This window comes from Pomacea canaliculata, linkage group LG9 (genome assembly GCF_003073045.1).
Source record: "Pomacea canaliculata isolate SZHN2017 linkage group LG9, ASM307304v1, whole genome shotgun sequence".
NCBI classification, from domain to species: Eukaryota; Metazoa; Mollusca; class Gastropoda; order Architaenioglossa; family Ampullariidae; genus Pomacea; species Pomacea canaliculata.
In genome coordinates this window covers 3728787-3756699 of record NC_037598.1, presented here as the reverse complement: position 1 = coordinate 3756699, position 27913 = coordinate 3728787, and the positions used below count along the sequence as shown (strand labels likewise).

The following is a 27913-nucleotide window of genomic DNA, read 5'->3' as shown; positions in this document are numbered from 1 at the left end:
TTTGTAAAATTCACTTATTTCAAGGTAGGACGCACTGTGACGGTAATAATGTGTAGAGTATACTGAAATCCTTTTTTTAGCTGAGGAAAGACAACTCGATCTTGATTCTTCTTACGGAGACTTGTCCTGTCACGTGACATGTCTAACCCTGACATTGCAGCTACTGGAGGATATAAGGACCTGGCACGAACTCAGTACTATCTACAATAATAATGGAGATTCTTAAGGCACTAACACAGATGGGGTTGCTGACCATCAACTAAAAGCTCTATCTCCTTACTACAGCTGTAATGTTACTCCGCGCCATTCTTGGGTTGTGAGGGTTCATCACACACAAGTTCTTGACCAGCATTCTTCTAGTACTTGTTGATAAGAATAAACATTTCATTGTGAAGAGCACAGACCTTGTCATTGTGTTGTGATAGTACTAGCTGGACCTGTCTTCTTTGATGTCACAGCTTAGTTTACTAATATGTCAGTGAACGAGAGAAAAATACATGAAATAAATCATATTTGAAATAAGCATACCCCTCAGATAGAGAGAGAGAGTTGTTCCCAGAACAGATTATTGATCCCTTGAGCTGTTGCTTGACCCCAATTGTACTCACTTACGAGAGCTACTTATACCACCTGACAGAAGCACAGGCCAGAAAATAACCCGTAAGTCCCATAGTTGCCAATATTTTCAAGGAGGACCATACCCCACTACACTACTCCCCCTACTGGAGCCAATATATGGTGTCAAAACACCACCTGTGAAATGTAGCTGCTACAGCTGCTGACGCCGGGCAGTTGACGCCGTAGGTGAAGGTGAGGACGTGTCATGGTGTCGTGGGTAGTTGCATGTGTCTCCACGGATTAGTTGTAGTATAACTGTCTAACAGACGGCTAGTCGTTTACAAAGAAGAAAAACACAGACAAGAGTGTTGGTGGCTCGCAAAGACAGAATGTGATCGATGGCGCTGTTCTTACGAAACTTATAATAGACAGACAGCTGTAACTTGTTTATCATTATAGGTTGACTGAGAGACAACTAGCTATTACCTGTTTATAATAATGGTTAGACTGACAGACAGCTGTAACTTGTTTATCATTATACCATGACTGAGAGACAACTATAACCTTTTTACTTAAAATAATTGTTAGATTGATTAATAGACAAGCAGATGTAACTCGTTTATTATGAAAGGTTGACTGAGAGACAACAAAAACCTATTTTAGACTGACAGACAGCTGTAACTTGTTTATCACTATACCATGACTGAGAGACAACTATAACCTGTTAATAATAATGGTTAGAGCAGCGGTTCTCAACCTGTGGGGCGCGACCCCATGGGGGGTGGCGCGACGTGCCTACAAGGGAGGCGCGAAGGTGGTCATTTTTTAAAAGTTTCTTATACCGGTATTTGTGAAATTAGTTTACATTGTGTAACCGAGTGGTGAGGGGCCTCAAACTCCAAATCTCTTCTCCCTATTCAAGTAAACTGTCTCGGCATGCAGTGACTTCTCACTTCCAAAACTCAAAACACAATCCCCCTCTCAACACTTAAGCCTCCAGTCTCCCTCCTCTCGCCTTTTGCCCCCTCTCTCCCCCAATCTCTCATCGTTGACTCCCCTATCCCTCTTCAGTCACACCTCTCTCTTTTTTTAAAAAAAACATCTGAAAGGCACGCATTCAGGAAACGTCCATCATTCACACCCTTTCGCCCTCGCACGTGCTCAGTCCTAGTACTCTAGTTCCCTGACAGAAGGCCATGACCAGACAGTGCGGGGTGGGGGCTTAAGAACGACCGATGGCTGCTGCTAATGGCATATTTATCGGACATATTTGAGAAGCTGAACGTTGTGAATACTTCTATGCAAGGGAAAGACACCACCATATTACAAACAACTGACAAGGTGAATGTTTTTGTCCGAAAAATTTCGTTTTGGACGCAAAAGATACGCCAAGAAAATATTTTTGATATGTTCCCGTGCTTGTGTAAGTGCAAAGCTGACGTTAACTTGGATCTTGATCAGGTGAAGAATGTAATTATTGCCCATCTAAACGGACTGCAAGAAAGGTTTCAGCATTACTTCGCTGAAATTGATGTGACTAAATACGATTGGATTTGTAATCCATTTCTGGCTGATCCTAGCAAAAGCGGGTTGTCCACGTAAGAAGAAGAGCAGCTCATCGACCTTTCGAGTGACCAATCCCTGAAAATGGTCTTCCAAACAACACCAGTGCCAACATTCTGGATTAGCGTCAACGGTGCTTTCTGAGAAAGCCATGAAAGGTCTTCTGCCATTTTCAACTTCGTATATGTGTGAGCAAGGATTTTCAGCATTGGCAGCACTGAAGTCGAAATACAGAAATCGTGTGGACGCAGAGGCTGAGCTGCGAATAGCAGTGGGTACGAACATCGCACCCAGGTTCGCTTCTCTATGCAACAGCAAGCAGGCTCAACCTTCTCATTAATCAAAGTGAGTGTCCAATAAAATAATATTTATTAGCACCGCAGAATTTGCTTTAGTAAAATTTCATTAACAGTTATACTTCTTGCAGATACGAACTTTGTTCTTCCGTTGTTGAATTGGATTGATTTCCTCGACGCGGCGTTCGAGGTTAGCTAAGGCTAACCTAAGCCCACCCTCTTCCACCGACCTAGCTGGCTAAGGGGGGGGGGGAGGCTCGGACGTACCGGTGTTTGTCAGGGGGGCGTCACAAGTAAAAGGTTGAGAACCGCTGGGTAAGACTGAGAGACAACTGTAACTTGTCTATCAAGAGTCATGTCTGCAGTGTCAATCAATCCCACACTTCTGACGGATGACACAAAGGTGATGTAGGTCTCCCCCTCCTTGATATGATTGGGTAGATCAAAGAGCGAAGGTCGATATTTTCTTCTAGACAAGGGAAGAGCATCCGTTTTTTCCATTGTGTGTAAGTTTGTTTGTCCCAATCCAGGTCGTTAATAAGGGTTTATATTGGGGCAGTAGCAGAGTAAAACTCAGTAAAGTGCGAGCGGGGTGAGATGTTTGACCATCAACAATCAGACTGGATCCTGTCGGTGAGGTAGGAGTTGAACACGAGAGTGCAGGTCCAGAAATTCCGTATTGAGTGTGGAGTCCTAGAAAGAGCAGTGGTTGATAGTGTCGAATGGAGCAGACAGGTCAAACAGAGTCAAGACAGAAACCTTACTACTGTCAAGGGCAGATAATATGTCTGTGGTCACTATAAATAGAGTAGTCTCTGTGCTATCAAAAGGTTGATTTGCCCCCTGAGCATATGGAATAAGATGATTCATTACCGGAATCAGGTATTATTATATCCGGACATGACTGCCTGCCTCCACTTTGTGAAGATTCAGGTTGCTCTCGTCCCATGTGAGATCAGAAGAAGGGAGACCACTCGTGGCACTGAGCGGACAGTGCACGTTGACGACGACAGGACGGTTAGGACAAACACAGGTAAATCCAGTTTCATGCACAGGAGATTGGTTAGGACACTACGTGGCAATGCAAAATAAACAAAGTATAGTGTATATTACCTTATACCTGCCCTCTGTCAATAGATATTATTGATTACAATCTTAATTTGTAGGAATACACATAGCTAGATGTAACCATTTTACGAAATTATCTTGCGTTTAAAAGAGAAAAGCTGCGAAGAAAGCAATGTTTTACACAGACAATACACTTTGTTACAAGGTGGCTGTCATGAGATAACTAGGAGCAGAACTACAGCGGTCGTGCCGCGAGACTTCGTAGCACACGAGACGAACACGCGGTTAAACGGATGGTATCGCGAAAGACAGGCCAAGAAAAACTCTCGGCCATTATCTCCTCAAAAGTTTGGTCAGCAACTGGTAGCCACGGATGACTATTGGGCAGCGCTGACCATTGCGTGTTGTGTAATTTACTGAGGTTGACATTAACTCCGACTTTATTACAGCCGGCGTCAACGCTGACAGTGAATCAGAAGCTCCACTGTGTGGATCCTCTTCCTCCTTTTGCGGAACAGGAAGGATAGGAGAAGAAGGGAGGATTGGATAGGCAGCAGGGAGCTAGAATGACCACCTGTCCGTTATGTACGAGATAGATAGTGATTAGTTGTAGTTCAAAGGCTGCACGTTGTAAATAGAGGCTGTCGGTGTGTTGACATCAGATCCTCTGTGGAATGTTGGTCGGGTATTTGTGACTGTTTCAGCGCGACATACTCGGGTGTGTGCAGACACCATCAGCAATAAAGCGCTGAACGCTTCATCTCACCAGTGGCTGTCTGGTGTCGGCAGCGGAATCTCGAGGCTGGTTGTAGATAGTCTGTCAATGATGCTATAGTTTTTTTTGTTTGTTAATTTTTCTGAGCAAAGAAAAAGAAAGTGACTATAAAGATGATAGAACTCATCAAGAGTCGTTGAAATTCGCTGACTACTTTAATTATGCTGTGTTTTGTACTAATCACAAATTAATAAAGACTAATAAAACTAATTTACAGTCATGTGTTCAAGAAACATTTAAAGTGTGCAGTGTTGCTTGTACATTATATAAAGTAGGCTGGATCGCTCTGCAGATTATTTTATGATGACAGAGCAGAGCCTTTAAAAGTTGTAGGAAGAGTTGCTCTTGCGGAAATGTATGTTCGTGGTACATGGATGCGAGCGCGCACACACACACACAAACACACTTGCAAGTGCACGTAGACACACATTTGATGTCACACGCAGATCATCATTGACTAATTTACTGTATTTCGGATCATCATTATCAATCATCATCGATCACAGTCGATCATCAGTACCAGCCTCCCAGTCCACCCCTAGCCTAGTGGTCACTACTGGCTGCTGTGTAAACACGGCACCTTGCCCAGGCGTCTCTCACCTTTCACAACCACCCTCTCCTCTCAACACCCGATGAAGATGCCCCAAGGGACGCTACGCTGTGAGGCTCGCTTCATTGTCTCCCAGTGACTGGAACCAATGGCCAGCGTCCACAACACCCACGTGACGCTACAGCTCGTGACGGCTTTCGGCGCCCAAACTGCCGACAGCGTTGGGAGGGCCTTGAACAGCGGTCCCCCATTGTTACAACAAGCAGCAGACTCAGCATCAAGCAGACGACTCGTGACGTAGCATACGCATGACGTCAGGCCTTGCTACAGTCAGCGGAAAATGGCCTCGACCTTTCCCCGCGAACCGGATAAAAATAGTCTGGAATATGACGTCATAGTCGTCTGCTGTCAGCCTTTCTATTCCCGGGGCGTCCCCAGCGCTGAGAGAAACACAGTCAGACACGCGACAACAGCCATAGGTAGTTATAGTAAGCCAAGCAGGGTCAAGATCCTCTTCTACACTTTCTATAAATAGCCATAGGACACGACATCCTTCCCTTTCTTTAGAAATTTGAGTTAAAAGCAATTTTATTAAAGACGTCAGTTTTGTTTAGTTTGTGTGATTCTTTTTACTATTTAAGATAACTTGTGTTGTGTGGTTTTTTTTTTTTTCGTTGTTCGTCTGTTTCTAATACAAAATGGTTCGTTTGTGTGTGTGTTTTTTTTTTATCCCGTCCGAAAGTAACTTCAGATTTGCATGCGACAGACTACAATACGAGTAAAAGATTCTAAGTCTAAGGGAAGTAAATCTACCTCCGAATTGCCTTTTGCTTAGTTACGTCCCTTATTGTCTAAACAAGTAGCGAGAATGTTCAAGCTTTGGTTACCTAGTTATTTGTTCTAGAGTAATTGTTCTTGATTAAAAAATGTTTTAATTATTAATCAAAATTGTATAAAGAGCAGGTTTACATTTCATTACTATAAAATTTTAATCGTTTTAAGAGAAAAGTGGCAAAGAAGTGTAAGCTTGTGTATGTGAGTATGTTTATATTCCGGACTTTAACAAATAATAACTGTGATTATGTCATCTGTACTTTGAGGTTTGTAAATATAGTTGGCGACATATCAGGCATTGAAAGCTATATGTAAAATAAATTTTGGGGACTTCAGGATTCTCTCTATGGTCCTCTCTATGTACTAATCTTCTGTCGTGGGCTTCTGCCCGTGATGAACAAATGTTTCTTTTTGTTAAGCAGTGCTTTTAGGCCCTTGGTCACCCAAGGTTTGTTGTTAGGATAAACATACACTGCTTTGATGGACTGGTGCAATCAACACTATTTTACTCCTCACTTTTACTTCTAACTGTGTGTTAAATGTCTGTATGGGTATGTGAGCAAAGACAAATTTCTGTCCTCCTGGGCAGACAATAAAGTCTGTTTTGATTTTGATTTTGATTTTGATTTTGATTCTTGTAAATGTTATAACTGTAACACCAAGCACTTAAGTACTCCAGATAATAAAATAATTGTTGTTTTTGTGCTTTTCTTGAAATGTTTTGGTAAAATTTGTAAACCGCAGTGCTCTATAGCTATTAGGAAAAAGTCCTCTGCAAAAATAGTTTACGATTTCTAAAAAACAATCTTGGGTATAGCCCTTAAGTTAATATTAATAACTGAGTTAAGACTTTCTGACAAAGTGATAACACGCCTCTCAACTAACTGAGAATTCTATTGTTTTTCTATTGTAAAAGACATCCCAGTTCAATGTAAGTAGCACGGTGTATACTCTGGACATTATTTTATATGGTTACTTTAGTTAGACACACGCACCATACTATAAATATCTTTTTCATCGCAGTCTCATTTCTCTGTCGTTTTTATAGAGGTCTCCTGCCGCCATTTCTTAAAGACCAGAATGAATGGTTTTCGGCTTTTTAGGGATAAGTATATATAGGTGATATAAAACTAACCTGTAAATTTCAGCCTTTATACCCATCTGTTAATTAATTAACCGCTAGAATTCGTGTACTACGTCACGTTAGTGCACCGTTTACAACAGTCCCAGCAGTCAACAGAGAGAGAGAGAGAGAGAGAGAGAGAGAGTTCGAATTATTCGGACGCTGACAATCTACATTTTTCTAATTATGACAGACTGTTACTTTAGTACGAAACTATCGCTCATTCTGTCTCTCTGTTTGGTGTTGACTGCTGGAAACCTTGTGAATGGTGCACTAGCGTGGCTTCAGTATAGTATGAAATGTATCCTCTAGACTAGATGAATTCAAATAACCACCATCATGCTTAAGCCTTCTTCGTAGTTGTAAAAGTCAAATGTATGCAATTCATTTTTTTTAGAGAGAATAACAGAAAACCGAGTAAGATGGAAACAGCCAGTGATCAGACAAATACTGCTCTCTGACCTTGTAGAGACAAAAGTCTGATTGTTGCAATGATTTGATGTTTGGATATCGATGTCCATCTCTTTTTATCTCTACCATTACATCTAACGTGCTTTGCATTTGATTTTCTATTCAACTTTTCTTCTTCTGTTTCATTCTTTGTTGCCCGTTCTTTAGAATCGCTAGAGGGAGGGAAAGCGGTAGAGCAAGGGGAGATAATATTAGGTGCACTCTGTGTATTGTAAGTATTTTGTGTTTGTGTGTTGCGTGTATTATGAATGTTCGCGCTGATGTAAATGTTTGGTATGCTTAGAACAGTCCCTCACTTCTTTACTCATTCCTGTATTTTCAAACAAGAAACACGGTCAATGCATCAGAGCTGATGAAAATTTTATTTGTGATTAAACACATCGTGGACTAGTCGGATGTGGGATTTTCTCTGTTCATCGCTAACACTCTCATCAGAAGGACAATGGGCTGACAGCTGGAGATGTGATGTAATGCCATCCCACTATCGTCAGCAACTAAAATAATAAAAGTCAACAACAACACCTCAGTTTACATATTAGACAATGTAAGAATCTTAACTGCTGTTTATTATCGAAAGAATGTCTTGAGACAGCTGTTGAACTTGTGTTACTCCAGTTTAGTATGATATATGTATTATATGTATTAATATGCATGAATGTATATCTATGCATGTATTAGCAAACATCTGATATATGTGCATATAAAACATGTTCTTTTTAATTTATGCTTTTGTTTATTTCCCACATAGATACATGAATGAGATCACTTGTTAAAACATTTCCTTACACATATTCTGACTAAAAGATAACTAACTCCAGCCAAAGTATGTCACTCACTCTTACATTTGGCTAATACTAAGGTTATCAACATTATCCTTACATTTTACCATGCTTAAGTATATCCATGTACCTGAATACTCACCTGTGTGCCTGATGTCAGTCTCTACCTGAACAACCACATCTTGCGGACAGCGCTGCGCTTAGAGTTGAGTGTGAAAGTGCCTCCAGTTCCAGAGTCCGCAGGTTCTGAAAAATAAGCATTTTATATTAAAAAAGAGACGGAAAACAAAAAAAATTATCTTGGATTTCTGTTATTCTTTATAGTCTAAACTATTTTGATATCAAAGTTAGTATCGGTATATTGTAAAGAGTAAATTAGCGCGTTGTGACAGAGACACATACAAGACTCATACACACAGTTCGTACAAGCGAGTATCTAACATACATTTGCACACACCGGTAATACAGTAACTTAATATTTGTTATATCTTTACCACAGAGATTGGACACAGCCTTGTAGTCATCTTCACATTCACAAGTAGTCATGCAGTAGGCACCCGACACACAGTTGTTTGCATTTTCGCCTGAACACTCCTGGCCTTGTGTCAGCACTGCAATCAGGTGTTGTTTGTTTACACAATAGTACTGAGCATGCACACACACAAACCTTTTTCATACAATTTAGGGGTTTACTGAAATCAGATTTTGGTCACTTTATAACAAACTTATAGGACACCGAGACTGTGTTATTTACCAGTTGCACAGTAATAACAAGTTATCGTGTAAATACAAATTTCAACTAAATTTGTCAGTCTTACAAATAAAAGAATAGTTATTTTATAAATTAAGCTATTCAGGGCATATTAATTAGCCACTGATTGGTTACCTGTTTTCATAATAGCAGTAATGGGTTAATTCGGTCATGGTAGGATCGGAACATTTGTCGCTTATAAAAATGCAAACTTGTGCAGCTGCATCTCTTTGTTTTTTAAAGTCAATATTGGATTTTAAAACATTTCTTGTCTTGTACAATGAAAAGAAATACTTGCAGCACTTTGCGTTAAACGTATTTCCGTTTTCCTTTCTCGTCTCGGATGAATGGCTTTGTATAACTGTCTGCAGTTTTCAATTTGTATTTCTGCTGCTTAAGTCTTTTCCTTTCTCCATCCTTTTTTACCGTCGTATCAATTAATCTACAATGTATATTTTGTAACAACAAAAGTAACTTTCATCGACTCCATAGTATACTTTTCTCTAGACTAGCATACATTAAGTGCAATACCTTCTGGAATGGTCTTTTCATCCCACGCGTTTTCTCACTACAAAACACGACCTGTCCATACTGATAGAACTGACCTTCATTAAAACCCAAATATTTGTATTTTTTCTCTTCACTTTAACTGAGGATCCATCTTGTTCTGAATATGGGGATATGAAAACACGTGAAAAAGAACTGATTGACTTAGTGTGATGATGGGTTTGTACACTTCATGTCTTTTACCGAATGCAATCGGGATTTTGCTTCATTGTTTACCACAATAAATCTGTTTCAGGCATTTACTAAGCCAAGTGCCATCTATTGGCTATTTTTCATAATAATATTGAATAATCTGAAGTAAACAATAAACGCTGTTTTGCAATATTCAGCAAATAAAGGATGTCATTTATTAATGTTTCTTGTTTTGTACTTATTAGGATAACGAGCAAGCAAAGAACAATGTCCAATATTGTTAGTTCGACTTTTCATGCCCTAGCTTTGTCAAAATGGTTTAAGTAAAGTTTCCTTGTCGGTGAAAAGCCCAAAATATAAAATAAAGTGAAAGATTTACTGATATAGAGATGAGCATATTGTACGCATTCATGCTTTTGTATTAATGACGGTGTGTAGCTGAATTTTGTTTTGCAATAGTAGAAGTTCTTTAATTACAAGACCTGGTTATACTATAACTTCACAAGAATTAAATATAAAAATAAAAATAATAAGAAAGCAGTCTGTCTAGCTTCTCGTATGGGTAGATCGAGGTTTTACGCCTGTGGTCCATCAGTCGTAAGTCATCCCTTGGGTCGGTCGACTTGAGGTTTGGATAGACAAAAGCTGAAGTCTCCAAGAGTGACATACAAGACCATTAGAAAAGGAAATAAAAGGTGTTCCTAAAATAAAAGGCAATAAAGCTGTCTAGAAATGATGAAAATGAAAAGATTTTTTGTTAGAACTAATAATGCTGCAATAGTTCATATTATCTTAACATAACAAGGTCTCGTCGCATTCTCTTTTTTAATAGGATAGGTGAAGCGATATATAGCATTGTAAGCAAGGGGAGAAACTCCCATAACTCAGTACAATGTTTTCTTGTCAAATTTACTTCCATTTGAAATGCTTTCTTGACCTACAAAGAGGTCAAAAAGGGTCAAAGAGATACTTGAAACGAACAGATTGTAAGGGATTTTCTAAAACACTTGCTTCTCTACTCCGAAAGAATTTCGTGAAAGAGCATCCATTCATTTCCTGATAAGTCCAGTGCAACTTCACTAAGGATGATGTCCCAGTTCTCTACAGCAAATTATTCTTTCATCACAGGTGCTGATACCAGTGGTGATACTGGAGATGTTAGTGGTGCATCAAGTGCCTGCAGTGATACTACGAATACTGTGTGCGACAAAGTCTATGAAAAGTGTTGTTAGTGTTTCTTTTATTCTCCGATGAAGAAATCGTGTCTTTTTTTCTGAAGGACGAATATAACTTTGGCGGCAATGTACATTTGACTATAAGGCCAGTATTTATGGCCGTTATTTCATGTATGGGTGTGTCCATTGTTAGCTGTACAGTAAGTTTTCAAATCAAATCAAAATCAAATCAATCAAAACAGACTTTATTGTCTGCCCAGGAGGACAGAAATTTGTCTTTGCTCACATACCCATACAGACATTTAACACACAGTTAGGAGTAAAAGTTAGGAGTAAAATAGTGTTGATTGCACCAGTCCATCAAGGCAGTGTATGTTTATCCTAACAACAAACCTTGGGTGACCAAGGGCCTAAAAGCACTGCTGAACAAAAAGAAACATTTGTTCATCACGGGCAGAAGCCCACGACAGAAGATTAGTACATAGAGAGGACCATGATGCTATCCGTTGGGTGGGCAGAGGCTCTACGAGCATACTAGTTAGTCCGCTTTCAGTAGTTTGCCGGTGGACCAACGAGTGTCGACGAGATTGAAACAGAGGTCGAGTTAGCTCTCGCCATAAACCCGATGTGTCAGAATGCGGCTCGTGTTACATCTTGAGCTCGCTGGAGGACCTGCCAGACGTCGAGTGTTGATGCTTCCGCATGACACAATAGATACGCCGAGAAAGATCTTGGGTGTCCTAGTGGAGGCGTACGGCGAACGGAAAGATGTCGACATCAGTGCCACAGCAACGTGATGAGGTGGTCGACGAATACGCCGCGAAGCTCCAGAATTTAAGCAGGCGAGGTAGAAGGCGGCGCAGAGCGTCGAAGTGGCGGCGATTGACACCATCTCGGAGGACTGCAGCCCGACCGGTCAGGGAAAGTGACTGCCCCCGTTTTCCGTAACAGGATGACAGGGAAATAAAGTGTAGCTGGCCTGACTGGAAAGTGTCCGACGGCGGAGGTTGTCATTTATGGCAGTTGAGTGATGGCGTTGCTCGACACCGGCAGTGAGGTAACGACGGTCACTGACGAGTGGGCACGAGGGCACATACAGGACTTACAGCTAAAACAAACTCAGGAGTGGCGGTGGTGGACATGTTTACGGCCAGCGTCCGAGGACGTTCCTATCCTGGTGGTCAAGGACCTGGTCGATGTGGTCACAAGTGAGCGCAGGAGGCGCGTGTCGCTTCTACTAGGGAAGAACCCAGATAGCATGAAAACATTTTAAAAACGTTTTAAAAACGTTTACATGGTTGTAATAAGGTTTACGTTTTAGATAAAACGTTTTAAAAACATTTTAAAAACATTTACCAAAAAAACATTTTTAAGTAAAACATTTTAAAAACATTTTTAAAATGTTTGAAAATAAAACATTTAAAACAAAAATGTTAAATAAATGTTTTATAAACGTTTACAATGTTAACCTTTATGGCTGCGCGTCATGACGTAATTTTTTAAAAGACGTCACTATTTGATTCGCGGGCATTCACTTCTCCTATGGAATTTTAGAGCCAGTCCACGGTGTAGATACTGAAAATCCTCACCAAAAAGCTTTTTTAAAGACTTTGTTATATTTGTCTTATGACTAGGTTTGATAGTTTAAAATCATTGCAGTTTTTAAAACATCAATGGTACGTAACTAAATATTTGCTCTTCTTCTTGTGGATGCACTTACTCCCATGATTCCACGCGGCGCGACATTTTCTCTGCTGATGTACTGTATGTTTGAAAACCAAGGTTGTAATCTTTTCTCTTTGTTTACCACACACGTACTGCAGGTTCTTAATTATAAAACGCTATATACCGTGTTCTAGTACAACACACATTTAATGTCTGCTTATTGGGTGTGATGTGTCAAAGTTTACTTTCTGAATTGAGCGCTCGTACATAATCTAACACGTTAAGGCAACTGATAGTTCACATCATGTCGTCCTACTGGACGAAGCGGAGAAAAGTTAATAAAACTTGTAGAAGCAGAGTTGGCAGAACTGACAGAAGAAAGTCAGATGTATTCAATACACACTGATACAAACATTCACGATCCACTGTCGTAGAGAAGGTGCTCACAGTTTTAGATCTACAGAGTCAAATTAATAACAGTTCGAACCAGCAGACACCAGAACTCTCAGCGATAACATCACGCCAGCAATATTTACCGACTAAATACAATTTGGATCAAAATAATGATGATGATGTTGTGAAATCTAATTTTAGTGAATTTGAAGATTATATTGATGATCAGTTTGATTCAGCGATATCTTCAGACGCGACAGTGAAACAGATACAGATTTGGCCACACAGTTGGCATATTGGGTCGCAACATTTAACATTTCCAACAGTTCACTTTCAGTACTTCTTGCCTTGTTGCGACAAAAGCATCCTGTAATAACTGCTTGCTTGAATTCATTGCTAAACCGTTATCTATGGCTGAAATGGTACCACTGGTATTGTGTAATCATTTCTCATTATCGTGTATATTTGTGTTACATGTTCTTAAAATTTACGTTAAGGATGATAGAGTTTTTAATAACATTAAATAACGTGACATTATAACATTGCATGCCACAGAAGCAACCTGCAGTCAATACAATCATATCTCAGCTGAACAAGATTAATGCTATCCTCCCTGTATTTACCATAGTTCCTTGAGTATAACAGTGTATAAAAATATATGCAGTCATAATCTCTGACGGAAATATGACAGATGAAGTCAAACGTCCAACACTCCCATAAAGACACACAGTTAGCCTCCCTGGTAAGAGTTCATAGAGGATTGTTTATTTTTCAGCTCGCGAAACGGTTAGCATACTGGCCACCAAGTGAGCTGACAAAACACCTTAAGGAGGGAGCTCTGCCAGATAGACATACCTGGACTCTTCAAGCTGTTTGCATTTTGGGTTCAAAGGGTACTTTTATACTTTTTTTACTCATTGTCATATATATGTATATTATAGAGATTAGATGTTTGATGACTTCATCAGCCTAGTTAATATTTGTGTGGTCAGTCTCTTGATAAAGTTTAAAAGTATTGTTCATATTTATTTTGTAAAAGGTTTTAAGGTAGTCTTAGTGTCTTTAGTCCACGCAGACCTTGCTTAGGGTTTATTGTGGTTACAGACTGGAACATACAGCCACATGACCATTAACATCTCAGCGAACAGACAGTTAACTGATTTTGTCATGTGAAATTCATATTGTTCTCGATGTTTATTATAACTTCACAAAATAATAACCCTTTCAGATGAGTATTTGGTTGCCAGACAAAAAGTGGATAACAGCCAGTATACATCAAACTTGGATACAACAGATGATGACAGCACTAAAGGTTGAAAAGATGGGAAGAGGAAGAGAAACAAGTAGTCACATTGTGTCTTGTTTGAGTTATAGAATGACAGGGATTAGGGAATCCCTAGGTTTGGAGAACAACTTACAAGATCAGTACAGATTTCAGTATTGCAGTTCGTTTCAATTTTTCATGAGGGTAATATTGATATTATGATAGTTATAGCCTAGGAATTATTTATTATTTTATTTCTTAAATCTTTTACTCCAGAAATTCTTAAATTTTCATAATTGTCATTTCACTGCACACTTATTAATAGGTATGCTTGTTAATTAGGTTATGGCTAGAGAGCCCAGACGAGGAGGAAGAAGACGACTTTAGATGGAAATCAGTGCATCCAGCAGTGCCAGCAGGACCATTGCCAGACTCATTGCAACCACAAGTGGAAAACAAGCGTTTATGCCCACAGGTAAATGCACTAACCACCAGAATATTGCCCCCACGACGTGAGCACCCCAGTGACCAACGTAGTGACTCAGCAAGGAGTACAAGAGGGGACAGACCTCACAACTGCAGCAGTAAAAGGCGGTACCCAGAGTGTCTAATGAAGGTAATTCAGACAATTTTATATTATGGGTTACTTTTCTTGCTTTTTGCCTATTTAATTTTGTTGTGAATTTCCTTCACAATCTGAAGTTGAACATAGTGTTGGTTATACAAGTTTCTTACTGCCTCACAAACCACCATTGATAGGCTTCATTCACCTATAAAAATTAATTGTTCACTTTTGCTATCAGTGTTATGTTCATACTGTTGCAGCATTAGCCCGGCTCATTCTGAAGCAAGACACAGAATTGAAATGGATTCTACAGAAAGTAAAAGATATGGTGAGTCATTCACTGATAAGCAAAGACCAGCCTGCTCCAGCAAAGGATGCCTGAATGTTGCCAGAAGATTTGATCCTTCCAATTAGAACACAGCAAGAGCTGTTGGAACTGGATGGACGCCTTGATGATGATTCCTTTCATGAATTACTCGTACGTAAAGCAGATGTCATTGTTAAAGCCATGATTGAAATGATAATCTGTAATAATTTAGGGGAATTTTAAAGCATAGCTTGACATTTTTGAAAAACTTATGTTTTTATAGGGAATTCATTTGAGAATGATCAGTTCTTGTAAATCTATCATACATATATAGTGTGGAACACAATAAGTCAAATTTTAAATCCAGTTTCAAAGGGTTGCAGCCTCATAAACTTTATGGTTATTGAGGAAGGAAACATTAAATGTCAGCTTTTTGTGAAAGTTTTCAGTTTATAATTTTTGTATGGCCCTTGAATTGTAAATAATTAAAGCCATGTATATTTTCACTACACCCTTTCTTGTTTATGATGTGTGGCCTACTTTTGACAGATATGTTTCTTGTGTTCTAATGATTTGCAAGTCAAAAGCCTCTCCTGTGTGGGTAGAACGAATGCAAAGGATTGTGCGAAAAGAATCTTGCGGCGACTCCTGACCGACAAGGTTGCTCGGAACTATAACTGGAAAGGACAAAAGGGAGAGATGTGTGCTTTCAAGGGACTGAAGGTGCAGGCCATGATCTACAGTAAGTGATGATGTATACATGTTAGTGTATATTATTATTAAAGGTATAGATATATGATATATTGTCTACACATACTTTGACAAAAAAGAGAAGTGCAGATCTAAGTGCTTATTTTTGTATAACATGAATTGACATTTTTCATTGCTAGCTCTACAGTTTAAAGTTATTTATAGCTCTTGTCAGTATTAATTGTGCTTCTATGGGTGAAACTAGCGTAAAAACGGAAAGACATGGGGAACAACCATAAGCACCATAAAACTGAAACAATATGTTTAGTGTGAGACTTCTTTAGTCCATCTTTAATCTATAAACCTGTAGCGCTTCTTTAATCTACAAATCCCATTTTTGCTATCTGCAGAAGCTGTACAGAAGAACCGTGGGTGTATGGAGGCTTCCGATAAAGTTAGTGCAGGAGCCATCACAGAGTGGAGACCAATGCTTCAGCAGACAGTGCTTCTTCCAGTGCAGTTTTCCTTCCCGCCCGAGCTGCCATCCGCATCAGAGAGCGACGACTCCTCTCCCAGCGACAGAGAAGTCTAGAGATATACACGTAATGTCTACGATGACTGCAATGCCACCTACAGCTGCCGAATGCCAGTACTGGTCACATAGCCATTCGCTTCCAACGGCAACAGCAGGCAGTCCTGACAGTCCTTTGTCACTGGCTCTCCCCCACGCTCAAGAGCTGTCTCCCACATATAACACTTCTGTGCTTTTGCCTCCTTTTACTCCTCTACACTGGCATGTATGCCTAACTTTGCTGCATAAGGAACATCAGGCTTATCACCAAGCCACTCTTGACCCTAATTGGGACGCTTGCTGATATTTAGCAACAATGTCTCATATTTGAGATATCTAATAATTACATATAAGAAGGTTTTAGTATGTTAAAATGAAGGCATGTGGATCTGATAGTGTTCTAAGTGCATTTTTCTTAAAGCTGCTTTACCAGACATACATGAACTTTTAATTGTTCAGCCTTATTTTACGGTATGGAAATTCTCATATTATTAATTAATTGGAATGATATGTCCCTTGTAGAAGGGTAGAGATGATAATGTGCATGTTGTTATCTACAACAGGGTAACTGTACTTTTCGGTGTATTTTGTACATCATCCAATTGTATTTACAATTCACTGTTTTTTTGTAAATCTAAAGGTCTATAAGTTTAGTTTTAGTTTAATTATTCCTTGGCACTCTGCACGGAGCACAGTGCCGCACCACCTCACCTTTAAGTATTTGAAATTGAAATATTTAAAAGTATTAATTTAAGGAAAAATCCTATGCATTGATTTGTCGGTGTTTAATTAATTCATATTCTTTTTTCTCTTTTTTTGAGTATTATTTATTCATTTTTATCACAAATGGTCACCATTTTGTACTTGCTATTGTATAATGTAAATGTCTCCTGGGTTTATTCCCAACGACACGAAATATGTTTTAATTAAAACAAATGAAAATCTTCTCTGTACATCCTTTTTGCCATGTTTGAAGTGAAACTGCAGAAAGTATGTGTGAAATGTGGAACATTTAAATTAGTTTAAAAAACATTTTAAAAACGTTTTAAAAACGTTTACATACGAATATTTATTAAATGTTTTAAAAATGTTTTACAGAAAAATGTTTAAAAAACGTTTTATAAACATTTGAAAAACGTTATAAAAATGTTTGCAGAAAACGTTTTAAAAACATTAGTTTGATGTGCATGATAAACGTTTTTAAAACGTTTTCTGCAAACATTTTAAAAACGTTTTATGTAAACATTTTAAAACGTTTTTACAACGTTTTTAAAACGTTTGCATGCTATCTGGGAACGTCCTTGATCGGATAATGGACTCTACCGCAGATGTGGCGCAGGCAGTACAGGCAGCCGTGCATGAAGCTCATCTTGAGAAGACATTGTCAACAAAAGGACTGGCTAGGGCCGCTGGCAACACGCCCGTTCCAGGATGCCAATGGGTCTGACGTCCACACCAGCCACTTTCCAGAGGTTAATGCAGACCACCATGCCGAACTGTTTAATTTCAGTCCTTCTAGTGTACCTAGACGATCATTTGGTATACTCCAAGATAAAGGACATTCAACTGCGGGAGGCGCCATACCTTCAGGATGACGACAGTGAAGAGGAAACGCCAGGGTGGTATGCTACTCTTCCAAACCATCACCACAGAACTCTTGTGACAATGCCTGTGGTGCCAGAAGTAACAGTGTCTGTGGTGTCAGATGACAGTACCAGAAATGAGTCCCTATCGTGTCCGAACCGCGCAGATCGCAGCGACTTACGCGAGACAGGCAACAAACTCGCACAAAGTGTAGGATGAAACAGTTCGTGCGACGCTATGCCATGGCAATATGAATACCATGGATATATTTTTTAGTTGCGGTGATCGGTGACACCGTAGATGACACGTACGCATTGATCAGTTGTTTATTTTGCTAATTGTTCATTTTTCTTCAACTTTACCGCGGCTGCGTCCAGAAAATGTCATTGACAAGAATGACACACGAGGTGATGGCTGACAATAGATGTCAGCACTCACTCTTCTTCAGTCTCTGTTTGATTCCTCCTGAGTCCTTGTGCCTTTATTTAGGATGGTGATGGCTGCTGGCACGAAGACCTCTGGTAGGCAGCTTCCTTATGCGTGGTACCTTATAGCGCCTGCCTGAGGGCAACAGCTGGAAGCTGGTGTGGAGAGGGTGTTTCAGGTCCGAAATGATGTTATGTGCCATCCTTCTGACTGCATGAAGGTACAAGTCAGAAAGTGGCAGCTGTGCTGACCAATAATTTTATTTGCCTGGTGGATGATTCTGGCCAGCCTTGCCTTGTCTTTGACTAGTAGATGACCATACCAGCAGCGATGTTGAATGAGAGGATGCTCTCAACAAGAGACCTGTACACAGTCTCCAGCACCCCAGAGCTGACGTCGAAGCTGCGAAGTCTCCTCAGAAGGTACAGCCGTTGCTGGGCCTTTTTGTACACTTGGTTCACGTGATCACTAAATGAGAGCTTTCCGTCGATCACTGTACCAAGGTACCTAAACACAGCAGCCCTCTGCACCTGCTGTCCCTTGATTTGGAGTGGTGGGGAGAGAGGGGTTGTGCCATCTCTTCCTTCGTAGGCTCTTCCAAAGGCCATCTCCTCCGTTTTGTCAACGTTCAGATCCAGAAAGCTGCGGTCAAACCACTCCTCCAGCTCCCCCACACAGGCCAGGTACTGTGACAGGGACTGCTCGTCTTTCAGGCAGCCCACAAGGGCCATGTCATCTGCATATTTAACAAGTTTGAGAATAGCACTGTTAATACTAATCCCATTTGTATATACAGAGAACAGGATGGGGGAAAGCACACATCGACATTAATAGCCTAGAATTTTAAATGCACACAACACTAAAAGAATATTTACAGGTGAATATCGTGTAACCAGCCAGTCGAAATTGTCAACTACAGCAGCGACCTTCTTAATTCAATTTTTATATATGTATAATGTGTTATATAACTGTAGTTGATCATACTGTGGTGTTGGGATTTTCTATCAAAAGGCAGTGTTTAAAACTAAATGAAAACAAAATTTCCCTTGTTTTTAGTATAATGCAGCGCAAGCATTTCATCTACGCAGTGATTAACACTTGCACAAGTTTAATTAAATGTCCTTTAACTATGTAGCATTTTATGATCCTACATTTTTTTTTTTGGTTAGGATTTGTGTTCCCATGTACTGAAATCAGCTTCTGAAATCAGTAATTTTCGGCTTTCTACACTATATAAAAAATTATTTTACATATAAAGACATTTTATACCATTCATTTACAAAATATTCTGTAGAGAGGACCACAGAAAAAAAGTTGGTCACGTGTTTAAGTTAAGGAGCCTTAAAGGAAGCTAAAAGCTGACTTTTTGTCTTTTACAAGGCGCCATGTATTAGAAATACTTGATCTCCATAAAAATTCCGGTATCGGTCAGATAAATTTCTTTTTGTGTCTGAACAAAAATTATGTATCTAGCTGACTCTAGTCAAAATATGTCCAACTGCAGATGTCTTCGTTTGCTTCTTTGTGCTTATTCATCCTCTTGTTATACTTCTTCCCCTCCCTCCCAATGTGTTTATGTGTGTATGTGTATGTGTGTGTGTTTATGTGTATGTGTGGGTGTTTTTATATATGTGAGCATGTGTATGTGTGTGTGTGTGTGTGTGTGTGTGTGTGTGTGTGTGTGTGTGTGTGTGTGTGTGGTGTGTGTTTGTGTGTGTTTATGTGTGTGTGTCTATGAGTATGTACGTGTGTCTGTTTATGTGTATGTGTTCTATGTGGCTATACGTTTTATTTACTCGTTTTTTTATGTCGGCTCGATAAAGAAACCGCTTATTAAAGATATCAGCGAATGTAAGCAGGGACCTAAAATACAAAAAATGTTTTCCTTTTCTAAAACTGATCAGTCACTTTGCACATTATATATTTATATCTATAAATTATTTCACTGACTAAAGTAGGAAAAGCCTGTACAGAAGCAAATGTAAACAACTGAGTTCTCAAGCTATTCCTCCTAAAATATTAAGTTATTGTATTTTGTGTTTGTATACTGTGTCTATTTTATGTATTCGCGCTGATGTAAATGTGAATGTTCGGTATGGTTAGAGCAGTCCTACACTTCTTTCATCATTCCTATACTTTCATACAAGAAAAACAGTCAATGCATCAATGCTTTACATTTTATTTCTGATTAAACACATCGTGGATAAGTCAGATGTGTGACTTTCTGTGTCTCGCTGACACTTTCATCTGGTCACAGACTGATGCTTCTCCGTGACACAGAGCTTCATGATAATCACACAGAGCATGGTAGCAACACAGTCATCAGCTGACGATGGACAGACAGGTGCAGATGTGCTGTGGTACTCTCCAACTGGTGTCAACGACTAAAAAAATAAAAATCATAAAAATCATCAACAATATGTCAGTTGACATATTAGACCATGTAAGAATCTCAGCTGCAGTTCAATATTAAATAAAGAATAGTGTTTAAATAGCTTTTGCACTATTGTTGCTCAAGTTTAGTATTGTGTTTATATGTGTATGTATTAACCAACACATATATATATATATACACCTACAAATGCATGTTTATTATGCACTTATTTCTCGTATGGGTAAGTAAATGCGATTACTTTCTACAAACATTTTCTTAAACTTATTTTGTTTAAAACGATTAACTAACTCTGGCGAAAGTATGTCTCTTACTCCGACATTTGGATAATAAGTAGGCTAGTAAAATATAGTTGACATTTTATCATCCTTATTTACAGCTACATGCCTAACTACTTACCTGTCTGCCCAGTAGGAGTCTCTACCAAGTCATCCACATCTTTTTATGAGTGTTGCGCTTAGAGTTTCGGATGATGTCTCCAGTGCAGAGTTGCAGGTTCTAAAAAAATAAAAACTTTTATATAAAAAGAGAGGAAAACAAAAAGTATTTTCTCACATTTGCGTTTTTCTTTATAGTTTTGAAAATTTTGATATCAAAGTTTGAATCAGTATGGTATAAAGAAAGTGTAATAATTAGCGCTTTATGACAGACACATACAAGACTCATACACATAGTTCGTACAAACGGGTGTCAAACATACATTTGACATACCAGTAATGCAGAATTTTAATATTTGCTTATATCTTTACCACAGAGATTGTCCACAACCGTATAGTCATCTTCACATTCACAAGTAGTCAGGCAGTAGGCACCCGACACACAGTTGTTTGCATTTTCGCCTGAACACTCCTGGCCTTGTGTCAGCACTGCAATCAGGTGTTGTTTGTTTACACAATAGTACTGAGCACACAGACACACACACACACTCACACATACACATAAACACACGCACACCATGACTGTGGTATCAGTTGTACAGAAATAACAAGTTATCGTATAAATACAATTTTCAACTAAATTTGTTGCTTATTTCATTTGACTTTTTCCTCACCTGGGATTTTTTTTTTACAAATAAAAGAATAATTATTAGTTAATGTCAATAGTCAGGACAATGCTATATAGACCCTGATTAATTTTTAAAGCCTTTACATTAATAGTTATCAGTGGTTTTCGGTAATGATAGGATCTTAACATTTGTCGCTTACTTATAGTAAATGAAAACTTGTGTAGCTAAAATTCCACATCTTGACCTCTAACTTTCTACAGTTCGCAGGAGTTCTAAATGCAATTAAACAGTTTCAAAATAAATTACAGATCAAAAACTGAGGAACTGAGGAAAGAAAAGAAAAGGTACGGGAGATAATTTGTAAAGGAAATAAATCGGTACAATTAATGCTTGGAAATTCTGACTCCTTGCCTAGTGGAATTGTGAAATAAAACTCTACCTTTGAAAACATACCATGGAAACTTGTTTTTAACAAATGCCATAAGACAACATCTGATAACCAACTAAAATGGTTCCAGTTAAGAATTCCCCATAGAACTTTGCCAACTAACAGGTTTCTCTTTATAAGAATGATTGTTAATTCCCCCAAATGTGCTAGATATCTTAACGATGTAGAGACAATAAGTCATCTGTTATGGCAATGTCAACATGTTAGTGCTTTCTGGAGAGATTTACATTTAGTCATGATTAGTAAATGTACAACACTAAGAAATTTTAATTTTTCTGAAAACTTATTTATTTGTGTACAGGACACATTTGTACGGTCAAGTGTTAGACCTAATTATCTTGTTAGCAAAATATTTCATTCATGTATGCAAATGGAAAAATGATATACCCCTCTCTACATGCCTTTTGAAGATTGTAAAAATACAGATATAATATAGAAAGATACCATAGTATTTTAGGTAATGAATTAGACCTATTTGAAGTTATTGGAACCATATCAAAATTATTAATATAAGCGCAATTAGTGGAAGCTGGATGTTCTCTGTCACTTCTTCTAAACATCTTTCCTCTTTACTCTTTTCCCCCTTTCTATACTGAATGAATCTAGTAATCAATGTCATAAATGTTGTGCTATTAAAAAAAAAGAAAACTTGTATAGCTGAATTTTTATTTTCTTTCTAGTCAATATTGGATTTTTAAACATTTCTTGTCTTGTAGAGTCAAAAGAAATACTTGCAGCACTTGGCATAGACTCGGTCACAGACAGCGCCAGTCACGCAGGTGTCGGCAGCAGAACAGGGGGAGCCTACTCCAACATTGGTGGCCGCTAGGGTCGCTGTAACAACATGGCATAGCAACAACACACAGCACCACAGCAACCACAAGCACCAAACACACCTTTGAGGGTGACGTGGCGCAAACTACCAAAAAAGGTATATATATATATAGGAAAAATACTAATATTAACGAACAAGTGTCATCACTGAGGTGTTATGTGCAGTTATCTATTAGTATTTATGCGTTTAAGCTGTAAACAGAAAAAAACGAGCTTATAAGTTTTTTTTCAGTGACATAAATATTTATGTTTATGAGACTAACATGTCTTTTTGAACTACATAAATTGTTGCATAGGGCAGACGATATGTATAGGATGTACTTACGGTTAGCAGCCAGAGCAAGAAGCAAGAAGACAGTTTCAAGCAAAGCCAGCTCCATGCTCAGTCGCAAAGGTCTTCGTGTCTAACGATGGTTCAGATGATCTTCAGAGATGTGGTGATGCCATCGCACACCCTTATATATCTTTCTACTGAAAGTGTAGACAGTGTGTGTGTGTGTGTGTGAGAGAGAGGGAGAGAATAAATCCCAGTATCTGACATGAATGTCGTTTCCACACCTTTTGTGTCTTCTTTACAGCTCTCTATATTTGGCTTACTTCACGTAGGTGGCAGCAAATCATTAGAAATTGATATCAACAGTCATTGATGATGGGGTAATCAAAGGTTACCCTCTTCATAAATGATTCTAAAAGCCTTTACGAAAGACAGAAATCTCTGTAGTCAAAGTAAGCTCACTGCCAGCTGTTTGCTGTTTATAGCCACACGTGTCTCATATATATGTCTTTTCCTGCTTAGTCCGGGAATCTTAGAGAGAGAGAGAGAGAAGTAATGACTTCCTTTATGTCAGTGCTAATTAGCCGATGATTGAATTAGTGATGATTTAGGGAAACTTTCTTAAAGAAAGCATAGTTATTTTTATTGCTAAAGATATTTTCAACGGAATCTTTCTTTTCTCCTTTTTTGCTCCGTTGAACTTACTCGGCTTTTTTTCTCGTCTCCGATAAATTGTTTTGTATAAACTGTCTGCACTGTTCCTCTTCTATCTCTGTTCCGTAGGTCTTTTTCTTTCCATCCGTCTTTTTCAACTTCGTATCAGTTAAATCTACAATGTATATTTTGTAACAACGAAAGTAACCTTCATCGACTCCATTGTATACTTTCCTCTAGAGCATTCATTGAGTACAATACTTTAAGGGATGAACTTTGCACACGGTGCTTTGTACTTCTGTAGTTTCATCAGTCATTGGAGACCGATTTTTACACTGATCAAAATATTTATTGGAATGAAAAAAAAAACTCTATCTTGTCCCGGTGCGAGAAAAATAAGCTTTTGTGGTTTTTATGGGGTGTAGCTTAGAAAATAACTAGGTGTCAAGCAGTCTATGACTGACTTTTATAAATCCATCACTATATTTACTTCGATCATGTTTTCGATTACAGCTCCTTTTTGGGTACACAATTGCAGTTTGTACATAACTGATCATAGAAATGATAGAAACAAACTTCGTTTCACAGAAGACTAACAGTTTGATTGTTATCACTGTGAGGGATGCACTGACAGTACACACCAGCAAACACTTTCTCCCACGCGTTTCTTTCTCTCTACAAAACACATGGGAAAGTGCAGACAGTTATACAAAGCATTCATCCGAGATCTGAGAAAGGAAAACGAGGTAAGTTGAACGGCAGAAAAAAAAAAGAAAAAGGAATTTCAGTTTTAAATGTCTTCTGCGAATAAACTATCAACTTCATAAATCATCACTAATTTAATTATCGACTAATCAGCACTCACATCAAGGAAGTCATTACTTCTCTCTCTCTCTCTAAGATTCCCGGACTAAGTAGAAGAAGAAATATGAATGAGACGTGTGTGGTTGTAAACAGGAAACAGCTGACAGTGAGTTTACTTTAATTTGAGAGATTTCTGCGAGAATGTTGCCACCACTCACGTTTCCTTATTGTGGCTTTAGGTATTAACTCAGTCAGGCTGTCTTTCGTAAAGGGTTTTAGAATTATTTATGAGAAGGTTGCACGATAAACCATTATCATGACCGGTGAGATCAGTTTTAATGGTTTGGTGACACCTACAAAAGTAAGCAGATATAGAGGGCTAAATAAGAACGAACGTGTGGAAACGACATTGATGACAGATCCTGTGATTAATACTCTCTCTCTCTCACACACCCAAACTGTCTACACTTTCATCAGAAAATTATAAGGGTGTGTATCATCACCTCATCACTGAAGATCATCTGAACCATCGTTTAGACAGGAAGACTTTGAGACTGAGAATGGAGCTGGTTTGCTTGAACTGTCTTCTTCTTTTGCTCTGGCTGCTAACCGTACGTAATCCTATACACATCGTTGCCCTATGCAACATTTAAGTAGTTTGAAAAAAAAATTTAGACTCATAAAACAGAATTATTATTGACACTGACAAAAAATATTAATTTATAGACACGCTGATAATTTTCCATAAAAATTGTGAAGAGAAACTGAGTGAAGCTGGAGGAGTTTTCAGGGTGGCGTTAAACGGTCGGTCAGCCTGGAGTAAATTTTAGCCACAAGAAAGCTCATTTGTCTGTTTGAACTTACTGCAAAAAGTTATATTTTTTGGTTTACAGCTAAACTTATGAAATACTATAGATAGTTTTTACATTCACTTGACGCAAAACACACACAAGCTAAGCATCAATTTGAAAAGCTATGAAACCCTAAAATTCATGACCATCTAATACATTACAGAATTTAACATCCTAAAATAGGCATTGCACTTGCTTTCATCGCTTCTTGTCTGAGGTTTACACAGGTTTAAAGTAAACGGCCTAATATACCTCAGTAATGTCAGGTGTTTGTTGATATTAATATTTTTACTTTATATTTATATATAATAAATTTTTATAGTTTGTTCCACGTCACCCTCAAGGACATCTTTGGAGCTTGTGGTTGCTGTTGTGCTGTGTGTTGTTGATATGTCATGTTGTTACAGCGACCCTAGCGGCCACCAATGTTGGAGTAGGCTCCCCCTGTTCTGCTGCTGACACCTGCGTGACTGGCGCTGTCTGTGACCGAGTCTATGACAAGTGCTGCAAGTATTTCTTTTCACTCTACAAGACAGGATTTCAAAAATCCAATAATTGACTAGTGACATTCTTTAATAATAATTCTTTCCATTTATAAAATACTGACATGTAAGAAAAGCAAATAAATAACTGACAAAATTTAGTAGAACTTGTATTATTACTATAACTTGTTTTTAACTGTACAACTGATACCACAGTTGTGATGTTCTTCAGTTTGTTATTAATGGCGCAAACCTGATCTCAGTAAACCCCCAAACTGTATGAAAGTGTGGTTTTGTTGTTTATATATAAATATGTGTGTGTGTGTGTGCTAAGTACTATGTGTAAACAAACAAACCTGATTGCGTGCTGACACAAGGCCAGGAGTGTTCAGGCGAAAATGCAAACAACTTGTGTCGGGTGCTACTGCCTGACTACTTGTGAATGTGAAGATGACTATTTACAGCTGGTGTCCAATCTCTGTGGTAAAGATATAACAAATATTAAAATTCGAATTACGGTATGTCAATTGTATGTTTGGACACCCGTTTATACGAAACTGTGTGTATGAGTCTTGTATGTGTCTGTCATAAAGAGCATTATACACTTTCTTTATATCATGCTGATTCAAACTTTGATATCAAAATTTTCAAAACTATAAAGAAAAACTCAAATGTGGGAAAATACTCTTTTTACATCTCTTTATATATATATAATTGTTATTTCTTTGAAGTACCTGCAAACTCTGGCACTGGAGACATCATCCGAAACTCTAAGCGCAACACTCATAAAAAGATGTGGATGACTTGGTAGAGACTCCTACTGGGCAGACAGGTAAGTAGTTAGGCAGGTAGCTGTAAATAAGGATGATAAAATGTCAACATTTTACTAACCTGTTTGTTATCCAAATTTCAAAGTGAGTTATATACTTTTGCCAGAGTAATCATCCGTTTTAGACAAAATTAGTGTACGAAAATATGCGTACAAAATGTTCTCATTTACTTACTCATATGGGAAAATAAACAATGCACAAAAAAACATGCATTTGTAGGTATATATGTGCTGCCTAATAGATACATGTATAAATACCATACGGAACTTGAGAAACAATAGTTCACGAGCTGTTTAAACACTATTTTTACTTAATATTAAACAGCAGTTGAGATTCTTACATGGTCTAAAATTTTAACTGACACATTGTTAATGATTTTTGTTATTTTATTATTTTAGTCGCTGACAACAGGTGGAGACCCCGACAGCACTTTCCAGCTTTCTGTCCATCGTCATGCTGATGACTCTGTACCCGCCATGCTTTAGCAGATATCTACATTAGAAAAATATTTGCCTATAAATAGTCAGTAATTATTATAACAAGCTCTGTGCTATAAAGAAACATCAGCCTGTGATCAGATGAAAGTGTTAGGGAGAAACAGAAAAAATCACACATCTGACTAGTCCGTGATGTGTTTCAACTTGTCCAAACCTTGTTTGTTATTTGATTTCTGAGAAGCCAGTCCTGGTTCTGAGATGGACATAGACTGATTGCTTTTTAATGTGAGGACTACACGTGATGTATCCTCTTGACAACTAGTACCACTGTAACGAGTGCTACAGTAAAGTCTTACACAAGCATTTTGCTCTAATTTCTCGCCACTTTCAATTAAAAACTAAATTTCCCATGGTGCACCTTGTTGTCTAACCGCGGCTATTCGACAATATTTTCACTGGATGTTTAGTGAATTAGTGCAAATTATAAATCAGAATTAAAATTTTAAAAAGCTCTGAAGCATTGACTGTTTCATGCTTGAAAGTTTGGGAAGGATGAAAGAAGTGTAGCACTGTGCTAAGCATACCGAACTTTTGCATTTACATAAGCACGAACATATAGCACACTTATTCACAAGACACATACAAAACACAAAATATAATTCACAGAATGCACAGGCCTGATAACTAAAAGCTCTGCCACTATCTCTCTTTCATGCATGTGTACATATGTTCATCTTCATAGAAGTAAATTTTTCATTTTGTTTTTGATTTTGCGCTTTTCTCCGACAAGAAAA

At 38.4% G+C, this 27913-nt stretch overlaps 1 protein-coding gene and 2 long non-coding RNA genes across 3 annotated transcripts; 1 reads left to right on the top strand and 2 right to left on the bottom strand.

Moving 5' to 3' along the window:
- Nucleotides 1-7707: 7707 nt before the first annotated feature.
- Nucleotides 7708-8618, bottom strand: LOC112571454. Its single transcript, XR_003100829.1, has 3 exons — nucleotides 8512-8618; nucleotides 8160-8263; nucleotides 7708-7732 (listed from the first exon to the last, which is right to left on the bottom strand). It is a non-coding gene; the product is annotated as an uncharacterized LOC112571454 (long non-coding RNA).
- An 11652-nt stretch (nucleotides 8619-20270) lies between these two features.
- LOC112572126 lies at nucleotides 20271-23222 on the bottom strand. Its single transcript, XM_025251675.1, has 5 exons — nucleotides 23113-23222; nucleotides 22689-22787; nucleotides 21249-21365; nucleotides 20899-20997; nucleotides 20271-20491 (listed from the first exon to the last, which is right to left on the bottom strand). The coding sequence occupies exons 1-4, from the start codon at nucleotides 23165-23167 to the stop codon at nucleotides 20957-20959; spliced, it is 312 nt and encodes a 103-aa protein (XP_025107460.1). The 5' UTR covers nucleotides 23168-23222; the 3' UTR covers nucleotides 20271-20491; nucleotides 20899-20956.
- A 3087-nt stretch (nucleotides 23223-26309) lies between these two features.
- Nucleotides 26310-27632, top strand: LOC112572225. The gene is made up of 3 exons (XR_003100958.1): nucleotides 26310-26335; nucleotides 26584-26684; nucleotides 27081-27632. It is a non-coding gene; the product is annotated as an uncharacterized LOC112572225 (long non-coding RNA).
- Nucleotides 27633-27913: the final 281 nt, after the last annotated feature.